Source organism: Buceros rhinoceros, unplaced genomic scaffold (genome assembly GCF_000710305.1).
Source record: "Buceros rhinoceros silvestris isolate BGI_N320 unplaced genomic scaffold, ASM71030v1 scaffold9577, whole genome shotgun sequence".
In the NCBI taxonomy this organism is placed as follows: Eukaryota; Metazoa; Chordata; class Aves; order Bucerotiformes; family Bucerotidae; genus Buceros; species Buceros rhinoceros.
Genome location: NW_010423918.1, coordinates 7,784 through 29,901, shown reverse-complemented (window position 1 = coordinate 29,901; position 22,118 = coordinate 7,784). Strand labels below are relative to the sequence as shown.

Below are 22,118 nucleotides of genomic sequence, written 5' to 3'. Positions count from 1 at the left end.
AATATAAATTTAAATATGAAACTTATTTAATAAGTTGCTTATATGCCTTTTAAGATTGGCAGCGGGGGGAAGTTCATTTCCTGACCGTGACTTGAGAATCATGTTCAATATGAGCAAATGTTGTGTGACAAGTGGTGCCACACAAAAAGACTTCATGGGTATTTGGACAAGGTCATCTGTAAGCCAGATTGCTGAAACATGGGTGTCTGCACGGTTCCTCAAAATTGACAAAAGGGTTCTTCAGGTCTGTTATCTGGATGGTTATCACTACACGTTCTATGTACGTTTTTAGATTGCAGTAATATGTGCCAATACATTTAGTTTCACTTCAACTTTAGCAATAAACAATGGATTTGGCATCCTAAAGCTTGCTGGTTGTATTTGTGGGTGTCCTTTGCAGGGTTAGGAAAACAAGATTCGTTTTCCCTAATGCTCTTATCTCCCTCTTGTGGATGTACATGTAAGTGGACCTTGCTTTCTGAGGTAGTGGCTCTGCAGCATGTGTCCAAGGCATTAAATGATACCCCCTCAGGTATAGTGGTGTGTAAATGTGATTGCAAATTTATGCAGCGCTATGTATCTTTCTGTCCTGAAACAGCGTGTAGCCTTTGAATTAAAACTTGACTGTTAAAATGGAATGCTCGAATTACTAATGGCATATTTGTGGTGGTGGACCTTTTGAATGCCATGTTTATTGGGTTTTACTTAAAAATGGAGAAACGTTTTCAGTGGCTTTAACGTCATTGAGTTCTTGCCTTGATTTCAGATACAATGTTTACAGCTGTAACCACTACATGATATTCTTTGGAGAAAAGACTGGTCTGTAACTTCTGGACTTCTGTTCAGTATTTTTCCTTTGATAAAGTAGAAGGTAATTGTGAGGTAGCATCAGTGTACATGTTACCACACAAAAAAAAAAAAAAAAGAAGCTTGAGAGCAGAAGAAATAAAAATGAAAGTAGGCATGAGTGATGAGAGGACTGTTTTTGCACTGAGATGTAAATATCTAGGTCATAGCATATAAAGTCTGTCAAAGGCTACCTGCACTGGAACAGAAATAAGTGTGGGAGTGAGCATCCACATTGGGCAAACAAGTTTGATTTCTATTGCTACACATTAACTAGGTTGTCATCAACTTATGTTCATTCTTTAAAATATAGGTATCTGTAGATACCTGTATATGTCTATATATAGATATATATATCTCGCTATCTCATTAGTTAATTGTTCAGTTGTAGGGGCAGATTGTAGAGTCCTTTTTTATAGTAACCTTCAGGGGATCACAGGGTAATTCAGGTCAGAGGGGACCTCAGGAAGTCTGTACTACAGCTTCTTCTTTAAAGCCACCTCTACTGTGACAGTGGGCTGTGTTGCCACCTGATCTTGAAACCTGCCAAAGATGGAGACTACAAAACTAATTGACTGTATCTCATGGTAAAAATGTCTCCTTGTATTTAGTCAGAACTCCTGCTTTTGCAGTATTGATGGACTAAATTGAATTAGTTATAGATTGATGCAAGCCTTTTCATTTCATTACCAAGTTCCTTTCTCTTATTGACTGTAGGTCTTGAGGGCCTGGTCACCTTTCATTTTGCTTATTCCAAGTAATTGACCTTTTTTCCCTACCATAAGGCTCTTTCAAATTTGTAATATGTCAGGCTTTTTTTCACTGCACTTTTAACTGTGTTTGCATGACACAAAATACTGCCCTTTTGTGAATGAGCAGTAAGAAGGAAAGATGAGCAAAGCCTTAGGTGTAGCAATCTGGAAGCAGGCAGAAGGGTCTGTATTTTAAAGCAGCTGCTTTGTATTTTGGGGTCCCTCTAGTGGTCGGTATTGAACTTACTATTAAGAAACACAATGCTGGAAAGAACGACCCACCCCTCAAGTATTTCCTGATAAGATAAAATATTCTTTTGACAGCAGATTTTTGACACAGAACTGTACATTAAAAGCAATACATGAGAGTTTTTCAGGAAAAAATATTACATTTTAAGATACAATACATTTTATTTGAACATCACTAGTAAAATATTTTAGCTTAAATCTGATTGCTTTATAGCGACCAGAAAATACACATCTTTGTCCTCCAATACGGCATTTTTGATAATTCTGCAATTTTATGCCACCAAAGACTAAGTGCCAAGCATCTGGAAAGATACTTTTCTAACAGAAACTTTTGAGCAATTTTTTTTTTCTTTCAGTGCTCTTTCAGAGCAGTTCACAATGGCTTCATGTTATAAGCATCTCAGAACCTTAAGATCAGTAGACTGTTGTCATCATGGGTTTGGGATATATTTATAAAAAAAACAATAATGGGAAAGGTAAGTGCTCCCTTCTTCAGCACTTGTAAACAATACTAGTGTGTGTAGGAGAGAAAGTGTCAAGACACTTCTGCGAACAGAAAACAAAAATGGGATAAAGGACAAAAATATTTTGATGTGCATTTAGTTCTAGTATTTGAAAAGTTCGTATTTTCAGTGTAGTGTTTGTGAGTAATTCCCTGAAGACGCCTCTCAGGCATACTGAGGGAGGAGGGCGTCTGTCTTCATGTTGATGATAAGAGTGCACCCTGTGCTGTTGCACTGCACCAGTGCACACTGGCAGGAATTGTGTGACCTGTGACTCTTCTGCTTACATCGTTTTTACCAGAGAGGTTTTTTGCCGGTGCATGCATAGCTGCTGTTGTTAATATTCTTTTAAATATTCACTTGTGATTTACAACTTGCCCTTCCAAAAACAATATTTGTATTCAGAACTTCAGATTTAAATTAAAGTGTATGTAGAATTCATCACTTAAGCTGTGTTTTTTAAAAATAATTTTTGAAGTAAAAAATTAAAGTCTCTGTCACTTTTTTTTTTAATTGAGGGAAAAATGGGTGATTTGCTGATATCCTCTGCTTTTAGTGGGGTGGAAGATGTGATCCGCAGTTATGCCTGTTCCCTTCTCACTAAACTGGTCTGTATGCTAAATGAGAGGCCTTATGCTGGGTCTGTGGTAGCAGCAGGAGGGATGGTCTTTAAAAACTGGTTTGGTATAGTTCAGGACCAAACCAGAAATGGTTTAGTCACCAAGCTGCCATGTTTTATAACTAGGACATGTTAAGGTTATTTGTGTATTAATGCATTATTTGAATTTGGAGTTAATAAAACATTGATAGATTTTTTTTTTTTAACTTTTTCTCCCAGAAGTGCAATAGGTCTATATTATAAACTCCTGGAAGAGACTTGTCCAGTTTCCTCTAAGTTTCCCTCTTGTGGAGGACAACAACTGACTTCTTGACTTCATTTCAGTCAGAAAATGAATGCAAACTCTTACAGTATTTATAAATTGCTAATAGCATGTAACAGAACATACAGATTCAGCAACTCGCGGAAGTTGACCCTTGCACTAAAATATGAATGTGGTGTCATGGGCTTTCACGCTCTTCTTAGTTCTTCTACAGAACGGAGAATCTTTTCAGAATTGAGGTGCTCTACTTGATAATGCAGTTGGATTTTGGTATCTTGAAATAATATTTTTCACCTGTCCCCTTTCAGGAAACAAATGACTCCACTGATGTATGCAGCTAAAAACGGCTGTGCTCATGTAGTTGCTCTTCTTGTTGCTCATGGATCACACATAAATGTCCAAGATGAAAAAGGGTATTCAGTAAGTGATTTATTTCCATATGTTGGAATTATTGACAAAAAATTTGAAAAGCAAGAACCCAAAAACTTGTTTCTAAGTACAACTTCTCAGAAATACTCACTGGTATATTCTGCTTTAACACCACTTTGAGATTCTTTTGCATTAATGGTCTTTGTGTCTGAATTCTGCCATGTAAGAACTTACGAAGGTTGCATTATTCATTCAGCTTTTTTGCTCTGTATGTAAACTTGGTAAAATGAAGTTGTTTTTTGCAGGCATTAATATGGGCAGCTCAGTATGGACATAAAAGTGTAATTTTTAAATTGCTTGAGCTGGGAGCTGACAAAAATCTACAGACTAAAGATGAGAAAACAGCAGCAGAGATAGCAAAAATCAATAAACATTCAGAGGTATTTAATTTCGTTTCTTTTCAAAATGCAAAATCTCTGTTTTGACTCAAAAATCAGTTCTTCAATTGTGTATTTTTCATAGAGTTTTTCTTTTAATAACTAAATTCTAGCAGCCAGTAAATACTTGTGCTATTACATCTATACAGACTGTTTTCTGTTATATCCCAACTTTTCACAGGGCTTTAAATGCTCTATAGTAGTGTTTTGGGAACTTTTTTTTTTACTTCAAATTTATAATACAGAATAAGGGATTATTCATCTTGGTAATGTTGATATGAGAAGCAGAAAAATGATACATTGGTTTTTCCTCTCTGCCAAATCGTGTGAGAGAATGCAGGTATCAAATTAATTTGCAATGTATACTTTCTGATTTAATTTCAAAATGAAAAGGCTAATGCTAACAAGGGGAAGAGAGGATATTGGCCATCTTCAAAATCCAATCTTAGGAGGGAAGAAGGTGTAAAATAATATAAATTGGTCATCAGATCATTAGAAGAGCAGCCATCAATTCTAAGTGTAGACAACATATATTCTCCTAAAATAAATCTGTTTACTGCTGTTACCAGATGGTGGATCAGTCAGACCAGGTTTCTGTGTGTTTTGCTTTGAGTTGCTCTTTACCAGTGATGTGGCTTTCTACAGTGGCTCTTCAGAAATGTGTAATTCACTCTAGTGAACTGCAGTTCACTTTAAAGCTTCTTTTTCTTCCTTTCTTTCTTTTTTACTTTTTTTTCGTGCCAGACTCCAGGGCTGGGCAGGAGCAAAAATTGTAACTATGCACAAAGCTGTCAGCATAGGCTAGCAAGATCAGTGTCTGAGGCTTAGTGATCTGTTAGCTCAGGTTACTGAAAGGGGCTACAGATGCTTTCTGCCTTTGATAAATGACTTGTCCAGCAGGCTACGGCCATATAATCTTGTAACACAACTTTCTCTGACATGGAGGGAATACAGGCTCCTCGCACTTGAGAGGTAGGTCTTGCCTCTTGACCTGTGAAGCGCTAACTTTCACACAGTTTCTGCAAAGTCCTGCATGTGGTATTGAGATATTTAATGGTCATGAGCTTCTTGGGGATCTGCTCTTCAGCCTGTTCACAACCCAAGGAGCTCCCATATAGAATATGTCTGCAGAAACGGTGTCAGGGAGGGGAAATATTTTCCTTTTATGTTGTACTGGCTTTGGCTGGGATGGAGTTGTTTTTCTTTCTAGCAGCCTATATGCTGCTGTATTTTAGGTTTGTGACCACAACAGTGTTGATAACACACCAGTACTTTAGCTATTGCTGAGCAGTGCTTGTGCAGCATCAAGGTCTTCTCTGTTTCTCACTGCCCACCAGCTCCAGCAAGTAGGCTGGAAGTGAGGAAGTGGTTGGGAGGGAGCACCGCCGGGGACCCAAGGGATATTCCATGCCATATAACATCATGCTCAGCAATAAAATGAAAAGGAAGAGGTTTTCCAAAGTAGCCATTGCTTGGAGGCTGGCTGGGCATTGGTCTGATGGTGTGAGGTGGCAAGTGACTGCCTTTGCATCAGTTAGATTTTTGGCTGGTTTTTTCCCCTTCACTTATTAAAATGCATGTATCTCAACCCGTGATTTTTTTTTTTTTTTTTCCTCACTTTCCCCTTTCTGATTCTCCTCCATCCTGCTTGGCGGAGGGGGAGAAAGAATTCCATGCCATATAACATCATGCTCAGCAATAAAATGAAAAGGAAGAGGTTTTCCAAAGTAGCCATTGCTTGGAGGCTGGCTGGGCATTGGTCTGATGGTGTGAGGTGGCAAGTGACTGCCTTTGCATCAGTTAGATTTTTGGCTGGTTTTTTCCCCTTCACTTATTAAAATGCATGTATCTCAACCCGTGATTTTTTTTTTTTTTTTCCTCACTTTCACCCTTCTGATTCTCCTCCATCCTGCTTGGCGGAGAGTGAGCAAGCAACTAGGTAGGGGCTTATTTGCCACCCAGAATCAACTTAATGTGTGTGTGTGTGTATGTCTCTAAAACTGGCTGGTCACCTGAATTTCAGGAAACTGGTTTCACCATTTCTTTAGGTTTTATTTGTTTTGCTGAATTTTCTGGTAACTCTCAAAACTCACAGAGGGGTAATTCAGTTTCTGGAATCCATCACTGATGCATAGTGATGTCTGGCAGAAGGTTTGCTTCTTTAATCAGTTGAAAGAATCCCTGTCTGTCAGACATAGTTAGCTTAGATTGTCAGTTGCAGATTGCTAAATGTTGGGTCATATATGCACTGGAGATGGAGGCATTACAATAGTTGTATGTCTTGTGCTTTTTAGACAACTTACTGCCTTGAGTGTGTAGAACTCTTGTCTACAAACCAAATATGATGGTGCATTGCTGCTTCTGTAGTGACACATGCTAACATTTTTAGACTATGTGTGTCACTTCATTGTTGTGCCAGAATTTGGTTAACTCAGAAATGCTCTTGATAACCTCTGGGCTGCGTCCTAACTGCTCACTGTGGTTGTATGCTTTAGAGAAGAAGAAATGGCAGATGTTTCATGTTCCCTATAAGTAGTAATTTATGATAGAACTCTTTGTAGTCTTATTCCTGTGTATTCCTTTACACAGCATTTTGAGTTTGAATAATAATTTGTTTTGGCTTTTTCAGATCTCTAGTTTGCTCTCTTTGGCTGCAAATCACTTACAAGGGAGATACCATGAAACAATTAAGCAAGAGGCTATCAACAAATTTCTGACAGCTGCCTCTGACCATGGAGTTGGGTAAATATAGTCATAGTGTAGTTTTAGCTTATAAACGTTCCTAAGAGATTGTATTTGTTCATATCGACAATTAAGTTGTACTGATAGATACTGTGTATTGCTTGGAGTGCTACCAAGAGTCCACAGTAAGTATATTAATGTACTATTAATTTTTCAAGATTGCGAAGTTCCTTTGCGTTATAAACAGAAGGCATGCTCTAGAGCTTTCCTTCAACCAGGGTCCAATGTCACTTCAGTTCATTACATCTCTGTTCAGTTTGTATGTTCCCCTCTTGGATGCTCCTTGTTGTGTGGTTTTCTCCATTTGATGTTAAGTTTTTGACGCTTTCACTAATGCCTGTTTTCAGCTCCATGCTGTGAGGAAGAGCTTTTTTTCCTGCACATATGAGAGTCAAAATTGCTGTAGTAATTGCAGTAGTCCTTTCTGCATTTTGTAGTATTTGCTTTTTGGTTTAATTCTGTTTGTTACAGTTGTTCCTCTGATTGTTGAAAGATGTTTGGATAGTCTTTTTTCCCCTTATAATTTTATGTGTTTTGGTAGGGTGAGGAATCAAAATTGATGTTTTACCTTTGTTTTTAAATGTTAAACTCTGAACCATATAGCACGTAACCCAAAACAGTGGGTTATGCTATTTCCTCAGTCCGTCTTTAGAACAGTAGTCTTCGGACAACAAATTTCGTAACTGACTAATTTCCACTATCTTTAATTATAGACATCCTTGTTTTCTTTATAATCTTTTTTGGTTTGGCTGGAAAATGAAGGGTCACAGTTGTGGGCTGAATCCAATTTATATGAATTTTATCTGATAACAATACATTGTTACCGTCCTTAACCTCACTTCCAAATTTTTCAGGATTTTGTGTCCCAACTTTAAGGTTCAGTTGGAATGTTTGCCACTTAAAGTAACATTTATTTATGAAAATCATTCGCTTTAGGCTTGCTAGACAGAGAAGTCATTTATAAAATTTTGATAGATTAAATCGTACCTTATGATGCTTATGAGATACTATTGTCACCAGTAGGTATGTACAACTTTAGTTTGCTGCCAGAACTTTACTATAGTATTTTATTCTGTATGTCATTTTCTTTTAATTTCCACTGTTCTCATCTTGAAACTCCTTGCTTGTATTTGCAGTTCCTATTCAGCTTTCAATGTCATGGAGGTATTTTTACATGGTCTTGGTTTAGAACACATAATAGGATTACTGAAGGTAAGTTTGTGCTGTATCTATCCGTAAAGTAATCCATGAAAGCAAAGTGTACATACAGCATTAACAAAAGTTCTATTGCTATTAGTAAATGAATTCAAATAAATCTATTAAATAAGTTCAAATAAATTTATTAAACAGAAGTTTATATATGAAGTGTTAAGTTAAACTGCAGTGGGCAGGATTGGATTGCTTAGTTTTGATATGTGCATTAGTCACAACATGTAATGTTTGTCAGTCTTCAATTACTTTGACAATGGTGTTGTGTAGCTGGTTTTGTTTCTGAAAACTGAAGTAAAACAAAAAAAAATTAAGTGAAAACAGTGTTTTCATCTGAAATTCTTTTTGATGGCAGAAACCCCTTTGTTTTACACAGGAAAAAGGTATAACTTTAAGGCAACTTCTGATCATGCGAAAAGATGAGTTAATACAGGTCAGTTTACTACTTCAGAACTTAATTTAGTTTTCTCCTCTTTCTTGAATGTTTTTAATGTCTTAATTTCTCTTCATAAATGTCTAACCTTGTAAGAATTCTTTAAGATGTTTTCAAAATCTTCTGCAACTTCTCAAATATTAATGTGAATATAGACGGACCTTTTCTGAAGTATGTAATCACCCAGATCAGCCTTGAATTCTGGGAGTTGAATTCTGGAATCCCATCTGCCTAGATCTGACTGGGAGGTCCCCAGTATTTCCTTGTTGCAGTGATTTGGGAGTAGGAAATAATTCCATTTTAAATTTTAATTGTTACTGATTTTAATATTTAAGTATGTTTTCCCTGAAAGAAAATCAGTGCTAGGATTAGAAGTAGGTAATCCTAAACAACTACTTTAAGTGTAGCCCTCCTTTGAGGGTTGATAACTTCTGTTAGAAAAACGAGACCTCTCTTATGTTGGGGAATCTCATATCCCACAGAGGTTTGTAAAACCTTTACCAAAAAAAAAAAAAGGACGAGAGAAGGAGAGAATATTTGGTTTCTTACAGTTTACTGCAACTGGGGAGGTTGGTATTGCACTGTTATCCAGGACTAAGTGACAAATTATTACAAGGTTTCAGCTTCCATTTCAAATAGGCTAGTTGCTTTTCCTTAGTCTTTACTGGAATTATTCCTGTGGGAAATGAAAGACTTGCTGCACTTACAGGAGGATGTCATAATAAAATCCATTTATAGGAGTCCCCTTGGAAAAACTTAAATACTTCAGGCCTCAGGATTCTTCTGAGCACACAGTACCTTGTGTCAGATACCAAAGATGAATCATTAAATAGCTGCTTTCAGCCTGCTCCCTGCTACTGACACTAGCCATGTCCTCAGTGTCAGCTTTTTTCCCCCCTATTCTGGTATTAAGAAGGTATGTGTTCTAGCAGCCGGAACCAACACTTAGATACAGAGAGTAATGTTCCTCCAGAGCTGGTGTCACAGGCGTGTTTTGTGTGAAGTTTAGTCTTGCAAGCTAGTAGAGTTTGTTTCAGCAGAGCTCAGAAGTAATTCTGTAGGTGCACCATATACAGACCTTTGTCAATGAAGAGATTTTTAATCCTAAGTATTATCAAGCACGTCAGGGTGTTCTGATGTAATGCTTTTCTGAAGCCTAGGGATTGTGTCCATTGGACAGGTGACAGTGTGGGCTGTCTATGAATCCTAAAGCCCACGTTGACAGGAGTTTTGCTCTCAAAGGAGATTTTTCTGGCTTCCTTCTCATAACTGTGTGAACCGCTGTGTTGGTCATGATTGCATTAAACTGCAAATCTGACTTAGTATATGTTGATATCAGTTGCCTGTTTTGATGTTGTAATCGTTACTTGTTTTTGTCCAGGGGACATTGAAGAAGGGGGGAGAATTGTAGACTTTAGTTAATGGCTAAGCCTTATAGTTCCTTCACCAAAGAGGTATAATTTCACACAAACTGATAACTTCTGTTTCAGTGTTCTAAGATGATTGAGGCTCCCTATTATAAAGAGGGCTTTTTTTTTTTTGGCAAACAAATAAATACCTGGATCAGCTGCTCTTGCACAGGAAGTTAATATCTATAGGAACAGAATTGTTTTACCTCTTACCTCAACAACAGCAGGAAACAGTTCCTGTTAAATAATAAGTCATGCTTTGTGCATGGACATAAATTAATTAGTGAGTGTTCAACTTAGAATTTAAAAAATGACATAACACACCTGGCTTATTAGCACATCGTAAGTTATCCTAAATTCTTGATGCAGTCTAGTTTTAGAGCTCTGCTAACAGTTTATGCCCACACTACTGATAGAACAAATCTTATCTGTTTCCTCGTAACTCCAGAGTTAAAAGTTTTTAGTGTGATGGCAGATCTTCAGCTAACAGCCAGCTATTTTAAAGAGCCTGGATCTTATTACTACAAAGATTAATGATGACCTCTGATGGATGCCTCTGAACCAAGCTGCTTTGTATCCAGAGAACTGGGGAGAAATCCTGTCACTAACATGCCACGCTTTCCTCCATCAAACAATATCAGAAAGATACTTTTTCTGTAAATATCTTTATCTGTATTCTACAACAGAGCCTAAACAACGACTCTTTCAAGCTGAAATCCTTGCATTCCTTAAGCTTATAAACTGTTCCATACTGAGACAAGTCTGTTCAATATACTAAGACATGTCTATTCAACTTTTGGAGGTTTTGTCTGATTCTGTGTTACTTATCACACTTGGATCTTTTTTATCTCATTTTTTTGAGCATTTGTCTCACAAGATAACAACATGAGTAATTTTAATTGGGGATGCCTTTAGGACTAAGGAGGTTTTTTTCTCACATGTTTATTAGTTTAAAATAAGAAAAAATGGCATCCCATTCTGGAATTGAGAGTGCATAATGAAAAATTGACATACAAAAATTCAAACTCTAATCCAGAAGTTTAACTTCATCATTAAAGAAATATCTTACTTTTCCGTATCACAGTTCAAGACTCTCCTTTCCTCTGCACCCACCCTGCCCCCTGCCTGCCCCCCAAAAACCATATAATATTTTGCAGAAAATTGTCAGGTTATTAAAAATAGTGGCCACTTGGGCATGGCAGCAGGGATGTAAGAGTTCACACAAAACTTCGCTGATTTTGTCTGGGAAGTATATTATCTTTCATGTATTGAGGCTATCTGTTGTTTGCCGCCTCTTTCCATCTAAAGGATGACAAAAAAGTCATGTTGATGCTGGTGCGTGAGTTTGGGGCATGGATTTTCAGAGGCCGGTTTTTGTTTATTTATTTAATTGAAGAATAAAATGTTAGAGTCAGTATGCCTAAAATCATTATCTAGACTGCACATGGTCTGTTTTACAGATACAAGCAAGTTCTTGTACAACACTTGTACATGCTTAACATACAGTCACTTCACAATAAGATTTGCATTATTTGGACTGCAGAGTGTAATTGAATTGACATCAACTTAAAAGCTCGCTTATCCATAAGGAACAAGCGGTTCTTGCACTACAGTTATTCCATGCATTGATCACTGAATGTGTAGTCAAGTTCTGGGTAACCCTCATGTTCAGCAGAGATGGTCTAGAAAGGGAAACTATCTGCTTTGGGAAGTAGTTTGGACTAGTCTATCTACGTCCTAAGTTCTGCACCTTGTACCTCTGAATTCAGAATCATTCTAGTGGTGGATGACTATGATGACTTTTATCACATTCTTTACTTCCTAGTGGTGGTGCTAGTCACTGATCCATTTGCAGAAGGATGAAATTATGTTTTATTTATAGGGAAACAAAGTACAACATCTTCCTGATACGCTGGTCAGAAATCTGTATCCTGTTTCGCTTGTTCCAGGAATGAGAAGACGGAGTCAAAAGCAAACCCAGTCTTAACCAATAGTTCCTGCTTTAAGCAATGTAGTTATTCAAGAATAACTGCCATTCTGTCCTTGGAAGAACTCATTTGATTTGTTAATTATAATTAAAAGTTCTGGTATAAATCACCTTACTTCTGCATCGTGAAATGACTGCTGTAATGCTTTGTAAGTGTTAAGAAAACATTAGTTCATATCAGATAGGGCTCCACAAGACAAAGCTTGAGAACTAATAGATTGAGCAAACTTACACTCAACACAAGTAAAGCGAATTATTTCTAGGAAACCCAGATCTTTCTCTCTTAAGGCTGCTAATGATATTTACCGAAGAGACTTGAGTACAGTTTATTCAGGTACCCATGGCAACCGATTGGGAATTCAGAAGTTGGCACCTGTAGTTAAACTCCCAATTAATCTTATTGGGGTTTTACATTACTGAAGAACTTGCTTGTCAATAGACTTATGTGGTTTTGAAATGTTCAAATACACTTGTGAGCCCACAGTTATGTGTTACCTGTCATTTATAAACACCTGATGGAGAACCTGGAGGGCTGTCTTATGGAGCCAAGAACGCTGGGTGTCAGAAACAATAGACTCACATGAAGCAAGCATTTCTCCAGGCACCTTCTTTTCCCTAGAACTGCTGCTTGGCACCATCCAAGGAAGTGAGACTGCCTGGCGTTTTGATCCGATGTGTGTTGTCAGCTGTTGATTCAGAATTCTTTCTGCAATAATTACAGTTATCTGGGAGCCTGCAAACAGTAACTTTTTACAGATTTCTGAGGCTGCAGCCCAGAACTTCAGGTCCTCAGAACATCAGTGAGACCCCCATATGTTTTAGCTTTGGAGATTGTGAGATCTGTGCAGTCTCAAGTTGCAGAGTGATCCACTCCTGCTGAGTTCAGGTACATAGCTGGAGAGTTAGGAACAAAGTCATACTTGGAGCTGACATTATGTTTTTTCACTTGTGTGGAGAAACATCCTTAGGGCTGCTAATGTCAGAGCTCCTGTGTCCTGTGACAGGCACAGCAGCCTGTCAGATGAGCAAGGAAAAGTATTGAATGTACTGCAGAAACACTTCCCTTTTAACAAATGGGCTTTTTAAAAAAATTTTAAGTGTTCTGCAAGAAAACTCTCGGCCTAGGATTAAATTAGAGTTAAACTTTAATCTGAGATAGTTTGTGCATAACACAGCTGACTGTTTTCTGTCCCAGGCATCGCCTGCAGAATCTCAGGTACATGGTGTTTATCTTCTGAAGGAAACTGTGCTTTTTTTCAGCTAAAAAAGACAAAAAGCTTTGAACACTAGAGAACTTTTCAGTTGTTTGCAGCATTAGCCAAGAGTATAGAAGATACTGATTTGAGCTTAGGGGCTGTATAAACTCATGTTGAGTAGTATTTAGGCTTGGTCTTAATTTGAGGCAAGAAATTTATTCCAACTGTATTAGTGTGCTGTCCTTCAGATATATAAAAAGGCTGCTTCTACAGGCTATTTCATGGTAGAAACTTCCAGCTGAAAGTCTTTTTAACAGATCATGTTCTCTCTCTGTTATTTTCTGATCATTGGAGTTTTGGGAGGTAGTGTGAACTAAATAGATTTCTTTGTAGATATAATTTATTTTTTCAAAGAGAGTCTATTTAAAAAATGTCTTAGAGGTATCATATCTTATGAGAACAGCTTCTCTAAGTGGAAAAAAAATACACCCCCAAAAGCTTATGAAAACCCTTCTTAAAATCTGGCTTCTTCCTGTAAAATTCTTCGTTCGATGCTGATTTGATAGTTTCCATTTTTTCTTTCTTTCTTAATGCTGTATCACCATCATGATGATGGGTTATTTTGCTGTAGGGGATGACTGAGATGGTTTTGAAATAGATGAGCATAACGTCCTAACAACACAGGGGTACTTAAAAAACTGCTGTAATTTTTTTAATAAACCTTAAACAAGTTTCCTGAATATCCTGTGCAATTTCAGTTTGGTTCTTGCTCAGTCTTGTAATTTGCTTTGCACCACCGGATATTTTCTGTGGTTTTATTTTTTTCCTTTGGCAGTTACATACATTGTAGTTGGTTGCAATAAATTAAAAGCCACTTCTTTTTATTCTTAATAGTTAGAAGCTCGCACAGTAACTGATACTGTACTGCTATGTCTAAGAAGTATTAAAAGTCAATCACGTTTAGAATTACCTTTCAAATTTAGATTGGCATTACAAGTCCTGGAGATCAACATAAACTCCTAGATGCTATTACTGAGATGCAAGTGGAAGAAATAAGAACTGGAGACCTCCCTGAAGTGCTGAAGCTGGAATTGAGGTATAACTGTATGTCTAAGGAAATGGAAGTGAAATATGAACTACTTAAGGTGACTACATTGTTTTCTACAGCTCACAGGTGAAGTTCTCTCGCACCTTATCCTATGCATAATGTTCATGAGAGGAGGCCAGTTAGTGGATAATGAGGGCTGGTGGTAGGTGTGTTTCATACAGAGACGTCGGGAAGCAAAGATTCCTGTTGTAGGAGTCTGTTTATGGGTTTAATTGCCATTACGTGCCATTACTTTGGACATTTTTTGAGAGCTGAGTTCTTTCTTTGTACCTCAAACAAGATTTCATGACCTTGCTGTGCAGGGTTTTTGCTACCTTGTGTACATATTGTAAACTCTGAAACTGGCTTCCTGGACTCTAGTATTAACTGATTCTTTAATTTCTCTATTAAAGTTTCAGTGAACAGAGTTTTTTTATATTTCTCTGTGTAAATGGGCTCTTGCCCTCCTTGCTTCTCCATGCTTCAAGAGCATCGTGGACCCTTACAAACCCCACGTGGTGTGTCTCTAATTCTCCATTGTGTCTGTAGACAAGGCAAGCTCTCTTGGTCTTGCAGTCAAATTTGTCTGATAAAAAGATGTCTGTGAGGGAGAGATGCATATAATTTCTGCATAGGTCTTTAATTTTCAACTGATAAATTAATTTCTTCTACCTGTCTATCTTAAATCATAAATGTAATTCTGTATAGATTCAGGATTTTTTCGTGGTTTTAAATGGCTTGTAAAAGACCTCTTTTTTTCTATATTACAAATTAAGAACTTTGTATTTTCCTTATCATAGGTTATATGTTTCAGTAGAAATAGGATTATAAGGAAACTGTTTTTTAAGAAAGTGGTACTCCTTCACTCCTTCAAACTTTCATTCCAACTTGATATTTTACCTATTGTAGGTTCTTGCTTTTACAGTCCTAAGCATCAGCTTTGCAGTACCTCTTATAACTTCTAGTATAGTCTTGTGTAGTCCTATTAAAGCCAGGCCTGATCTGCACGTAACATCCCTCAGCAACCTTACTAAACTTTATCAAACCCGTAAGCATTAGTAGAGCACTCTCCACATGAAGAGTGAAGGCTGTAGTAAGTGCAAAAGTGTCTTAAGATTTCTTAAAACTCTTTTCCTCTATTTTGTAGTACAATTTTTTCCAGCAAAGACCTAGACTTGAATTTAGATTCTGTGCTTCTATCATTCTTCTTTTTACTTGCCAGAACTGCAGAAGAATAGCTTCTGAAAATAGGATTAGTTTAATATTTTAATTTGCTAAAGTTTTAGAAAAGGACTTAGGCAGAAAACTGTGGCTGGCCTCTCAGAGGCTTTAGTCAGTTGAACTGTGTTCATTTAACTCAGGAGAAGACTGGTTTGAAGATACTCCTCCTTCTTCGTACTGTAGCTGCATCACTAGTTAAGTTATGTTATCTGTGCTTGTTTCTGTCTTCCCGGTTCCCACCACCATTTGCATAACATTGTGTTGCCCTATTTGCAGTGGCCTGGCTAGAGTAGCACTGGGGAAAAAACTCGTCTTTGCTTGGTTAGACTCCTTGGTTTTCATTTGAATGAAGAATGTGCTTGGGTTCAAATTAATTTTGTACGTGTCACCATCCTTTGGAGGGAGCTGAATCATACTGAGCCTGTATTAGCAATCATGTCATGATGTGGTGCTGCCATAGCATTGTTTTTGTGCACTGGGTACGTGAATCTGTCTAGTCATTTGTAGTTAGGACATACGGTTCCAAGGACCATATGTCCTTGGAACATAGGGTCCTATGTTCAGATTGGACCATAACATTGGTCCTTTAGTGTTATACAACACTAAGTTGTTTATACAACTTTATACTCCTTATATAGTGTGTATAAACAACACTATATACTATTGGTGTTTAATATATAGATTCAAGCAGAAAAGTGGAGAAATACAAAAAGTTAGGAGGTCACTGCATGTGTGACCAAATATAATAAAATCCCCACATGATATCTGGTACAGCCTCACACACCAGTGACATATTGAATTCCTAGTACAGTATAGGTTAGGTCATATGCAGTTCTCAAAACCAGAAAATAATTGATTGATTGAAGTTTGAAGTACACAAAATATGACAGCATTGCAGTTACGACAAGCACTGCATAGTTTTCTGGGAAATGGCTTGACATGTATTCTAGGAATCTGACCTTGAGACTAAAATCATAGCCTATGTTTACATGCTATTATATAAAGATTTTACTTCCCGCTTGTTCAAAGTCATTCTGTGAGAAGGAAAATCAGTCATTAAGTCATAGAAAAACTAACATAGTAGAAAATGTTGAACTGATTGATTATAAACTCACAGAGTGTCTAGCACTGTTTAGCCACTGGTGTTTTGACAGCCATTAATTCTTTTAAAAAGTGAACATTTTTTGAAAACATTATCTCCATTTGCAGTTACAAGAGCATGTCACTGCAATAGATACCAAATTATATGAAAATGTTTTTTAAGAACTATTACTGGTATAATAAAGAAGTATGAAAAGTATAAATATTTTTATTTTCCTCTTTTCCCTTCCTCGTTTATGCCCATGACATACTTTATTTTTGCTGAGAATCTTTCCAGAATTCCTAAAAATAATTTCCTTTGTGACAAAACACAGAAGGTGCCATAACTGATCCTAGCCAGCTAAGAAGTTAACTTTTCTAAGTAGAAGGAAATTTTCAAGAGCATGGCTTGACTGTAGTATCGTGGGAGAAACTTTCATACTATCTCCATATGTGAGTATTTCATTTGGTGTTTGGTTTTTTTACCGGAAATATTCAGTTCAGTTATGTTGTTCCAAAATAAATAATAATTTCAGAAGTAATAACAAGCTAATAGGCTTTCTTACTTCTCTACCTTCGTAAAAACTGTGCACAGCAGCATTTTAACTTCTAGCATCCATACTGAAGCTTCTATGTATTTCTTTTTTAAGTGTTAAAGTCTTAACAGTTCAGCAGTATTGCAAATCACAGATGTCCTGAGCAGTGGTGGAAGCGGCTTACAAATGATCTTGTGCCAAAGCCGAAGGAAAGCACTCTATAGGCTAAATTCAGTCTCTTTAGATACTTGTTCCACGCTAGCATGTAGTTTGGTTTAGCTCTTTGGCAAATTTCATGAATACCTTTTTGTCAGAAGCAGTAGCAGCAAGTAAGGCGAGTATGTTGCACTTAGATTTAATAGCAGATCACCGTACAGAAAAGAGGAGTGTTGGGGTCTGAATTAATCTATTCAGATCCTTCCATAAATCTAATAGGAAGTCCTGTAACAGGAACTTAAAATTGTTTCTTGCTGTGGCCCTGCTTGTTATTTATCTGAATGACCTGTAGCTAGTGGAAACTTTTCTACTGGAGATACAGGCACTTCTCAGGAGTTTCACAGTTTGAGAGCTCTGTAAAACTAAATGGATGATCTTCTTGCTTGCGCCCTTTTCCTCTGTTCCATCAATGGCAACAACTTTCTGGCCGGCACCATGACTTAGAGGTCAGAGTCTCTGAGGCTTCCAGTGAAATAAATTGAGTCAGTGTCATGTGGAAGCTTTAGAAAACTTGTTTTGAAATTTGTCTGTTAAATTTTTCTATCCTTCTCTCCATTCTTTGGAGGTACTGATCAAACTAATTTTCAGAGTTGTCTTCCTGGTTGTATTTGAGCACTAAGTATAAATTGTCTTCAAAATAGGTAACATCAGGTATTTTAGGCTTTGAGGAATATACTTCCAGATCCTAAGGAGCTGCTGTGCTGGAGACCAAATGAGTCTAACCTAGTCAGTTCAGTCCAAGCTCTAAAATACAAACCACATTTATTTTTCCCTCACATCTTGCTCAAAAATGTAAGCTGCAGGTCAACAATATTGATACATCAGCATAAAATTGACTATACATTCTCCATTTCTGGCAAGATGGTGATCTCTATGCACACATGCACTGGAAAACAGTGTTGCAATTATTTTGCATAGTGTTTTGTAAAATTACTCATGCAGCAAGTAATGAAATGTGTTCATTGATAGTAGAGGATTGATGAGAGTTAGAAGCAGAAGTGGAGGCTAATAGAATGTTTCCAAATAGCTTTTGGGTGACGCTTTGTCAACTTTCAGTGTGTTTTACTAGCTGAATCTTCCACATAACTTAATAATTTGTTGTCCTTTCAAAGTGGGAGCACACACACAAAATCCCATGACACCAGAAAACTTGCTAAGATGTTAAATGTAGTGTTTAACTACCCTGTATTAAAATGACTCCGGATTTTGTTTTATGCAGTGAAACCCCGTCTCTGACTCACTAGCCACTGTTGGAAACGCATAGATAAAATTTAGCTTGCAAGAAGTTACACCCTTTACCAAATAACAGAATATCATTTATTTTTGTAGTGAAGATGAATTCCTCAAGCTTCTTCAGAAGTTGAATGAGGAGTGTAGTAAGCTGACCGTTTCCGTGCAGACTCTGAATAAGCATTTCCTCAAGAATTCTCACCAGGTATTCAACCAAAGGAAAAAGAAATGTTTTAGAGTATATTATTCTATTCTAGAATATTATTCTACCTTGTAAAATTAAAAATATGAATACTCATCAGCCATCTTGATTATTATATAATTATACAGAGCTGTCCAATGTTCTTTCTCTAAAGGACACTTTTAAAAAATAATATATTTCAAAGAGTTGAGCCACCCAACTGAAGGAGGTAGATCTGTTTCTTCGTGTTTCTTCTGATAGGGGGGTAGCAGATAGATGATTCCCACAAAGGCTGATAGAGTAGTAGATTGTTGTGCATAAATCATACAATGAAAACCCAGCACAAATGCAGTTATAAACTTCTTTTGACACTGTTTTATGATATGTTAACTAAAGAATATTTAATTATAATCTACAGTAACTCTGGCTAATAACTGTAACTATTAACAGATAGTACTGCAGTGGGCGCAGACTGAAAGGTTTATTGAAGTCTGCAAAGACTTGGTTTGCAGTGTTGAAAAGCTGGGAGAAGAAGTTACCAAACTGAAGGACCTGGTGGAGAAGGTGAGTATGTGTAAGACAGATGTGACACCCATCGGTGAAATGTTTCATATCTTTGTCTGCCATGAGCTCTTTAGCTGTAGCTTGGACATTGCATCCACCTCTCCCTCCTTTCCATGGGCAGAATGAGAAATAATCTAGAATATTGGACAGCAGTGTGGACGGACTCCAAAGGAAGGCGTAGTCAATCTTTTTCTTTCTACCACAGGAAAAGAATTAAATGGAATGGATCCCTGTGCTCTTGGACAACCACTGTGGCACAAGTGCCACTCTGTATATTGAATACTTACACTCCTACTTATTAATTAAGGAATCTTTTGTTTGGAATTATTGACTCCTAAGGAAGATACTAAGGTTTTATGGATTGAATGGGAGGCATCCCCGATAACTCTGCAGAGTGACAAAAGAAGAGGGTGGGAGAGGTCAAGGCTAGATGTTAGCACCACATCAGTCATTCTCAAACCAACACAATGACACGCTCTTGTCAGATGGGGTCATTTTAAGTAATAGGCTAGTAAAAGGAATGGCTGCTGGGATGGAGTAAATGGAGCATCAGTGTCAGAAAGGAATCTGTTACTGAATGAAGCCATGTGGAACTTGGACTTTGAGTATAATGCTACTAATGCAATTTCCTGTAGTTCAAGTAAATTTTATGTAATATAACAGCCCTCTCCCAATAAATCACTTAACACCAAATATATTTAAGAGATAGATAGAGGTTGTGGCAAAGAACTTTTTAGCTATTTGTGGTCCTCTTTTTGCATATGCAGAGATCAATTGTATGTATATGTTTGCTTCCTGTATATGCAGGCTAGTTTTAAGGGCGGGGGGGTAGATCTGTGTTAGGTGCCACTTGACTTTGCTCTCATCTGTAATTAAGGTTTTACTGCTGTTGAGATGAAGCACAGTGGCTCTGTACCGAGTGCTAAACAGAGGTGTTGCCCTCTATTTACTTCAAAAATGTAATTACTGTTCTATTAAAATACTGTAGTGTTCTGTGAATTTCACTGATGAATACTTTAATGCAAAACATTTTTGTGCTACTTAATTTATGATGGGGCACTCTTGAATGAGTAGAGCACTGAAACATTTAGTAGAAAAAACACCAGTATAAGTGAAAGTTAAACCTCCTGCATAATAAGTTTGTATAAACTCCCTTGAAATCTTCAGTACTGTTTGTTACGCTTAGTCATTACAAGGCATTGCCAGCAGTACGTGTTTTGTCTGTAGCATACAATTTTTGAAAGCTCAGTAAATAAGATATCTGGTCTTCCCAGCTTTATAAACTAAGGCAAGGAATTAAAACGTAAGCCTGCTGCACTTAATGACAAGGCTCCACTCAGCTTCAACATGTATTCGAGCAGACTTGGAAAGTACTTTCCACTCCCTTTAATTTCAAAGAAGTCTAATCTGTTATGTATTTAACTTGCATTTTTAATAGAGACATGTTTTAGTAATTAAATGCCAAAAGTTCTGGTTAAAAGATTTAATTGGAGTTAAAATGTTCTGTTATTAGATTTTTATAGTATCTGTTAGCAGTGTTGTGCTACTGAGGAACTAAGTTTGTAAACAGTTTGTTTTTCTAATTTATGTTACAAAAAGAAAAAGGTTTACACACGTTTATTTCAACTGAAGTAGGGCAAAGACAGACAATGGGAAAGAAATATCGATCCTAGAGGTGTCTGAATTCTTAGGACTGAGTACTTTATCAGGTACTTTAAAAGCCTTCACACTAACTTTATTTCTTTGTTGCCCTTTTTACATGAACTTACCTCTGCCTCAGCATGGACAGAGAAATGACCCAAGTGAAACTCCCTGGAAGAGCACCCACCTTGGAAAAACATTAGTAAAAATGGGAGCAGTAACATCACTTGGATTTGGTTTTTTCTTCTTTATAACTAAGTTAATGGTAAAGAAAATCTGACAAAGTTCGGGGCTGTGATTGCTTCTGGAAAACTTGTTTGCGTTGTGCTTCCGTTCAGTATATGCAGCCGAGCCAAAATCATATGAAAATTTGTAGTCTTTTATCATACCTGTAGTATTTGCACCATAAGTTCTTTGATATAGAAATAAAGTTATTAAAAATGAGAACTGCTACTTAAGTGTATCTTGGGGTTTTATTTTCAAAATTATTTTTTATATAGGCTGTAGGTCCAAAATCTTGTCAAAAACTGCTTTTCTTTTTTGGCATAAAGCTGTAACTTACTAATTACTAGCTTTGTGTTTACCTTTAGCTGTTGTTCAGAGGTGAATGTAAGCAAATAATTCTGATTATATCACATGTTTGTATTTAAAATTATGATGCAGTTGTGTTTTGGGGATTGGGAGGATTTAAAATATTTTAAGTATCTCTTGCAATTTTATGTGGATAAAGGTGTTTTTTATCTCTTGCAGTTTTTCATATGAAAAACTTCCCGGTGAGGTGTACTTTCTTTTTTTCATTTTTGCAGTCACAGGACTGTGGAGAACTTGTTATGCATTGCTTAAAACTGAACTGTGATATTCAGATTATGCCTGAAATCTGTTTCCTTAGAGATACTTACTTCTATTAAGAGTTTCCTCACATCTAATTAAAAGGATTATAGCAGTCCTTTGCTGTAAGAATGCAAGCAACTTAGAAGGCATCGCGGTGTGTTTTTTCTTGATCTGGTCTTACACTGCAACAGCTTCACACTTAAAGTAATTTTTTCTCAACGTTTTATCCACTTAAAAAGCTGTATGTAATTCTACAGTGAAATATTAATACCTGATTTTCATCTGGTTACCAAACCAGCTATGTTGGAAAGAAGGGAATTGTACAAGTTAATTGAAATCAGTTACATTTTTGCAGACATCTGTAAAAATGCTGAGTATTTCTTAAGGGACAGTCTTCTATCAAAACAATACGAAAGGAGTCTGAAAAATCATAAACCTCCATGGGTGTGTCATGGTTTAGCTCTCTTGTTTTCAGAGATGTTGTATGGAGTCTTAATCTTTGATGTTCCCTCCAGAGA

The 22,118-nt window shown here is 37.0% G+C and overlaps 1 protein-coding gene across 1 annotated transcript; it reads left to right on the top strand.

Annotated features, from left to right (window-relative positions):
* Positions 1–3,539: 3,539 nt before the first annotated feature.
* On the top strand, positions 3,540–21,049 carry LOC104497358 (ankyrin repeat, SAM and basic leucine zipper domain-containing protein 1-like; the record flags this gene model as incomplete). Its single annotated transcript, XM_010140597.1, has 9 exons — positions 3,540–3,651; positions 3,906–4,040; positions 6,667–6,779; positions 7,916–7,991; positions 8,365–8,421; positions 13,997–14,109; positions 18,483–18,588; positions 19,015–19,128; positions 20,909–21,049. Coding segments are annotated over 9 exons (967 nt in total), but the record flags the coding sequence as incomplete, so codon positions are not given.
* Between the last annotated feature and the right edge of the window lie 1,069 nt (positions 21,050–22,118).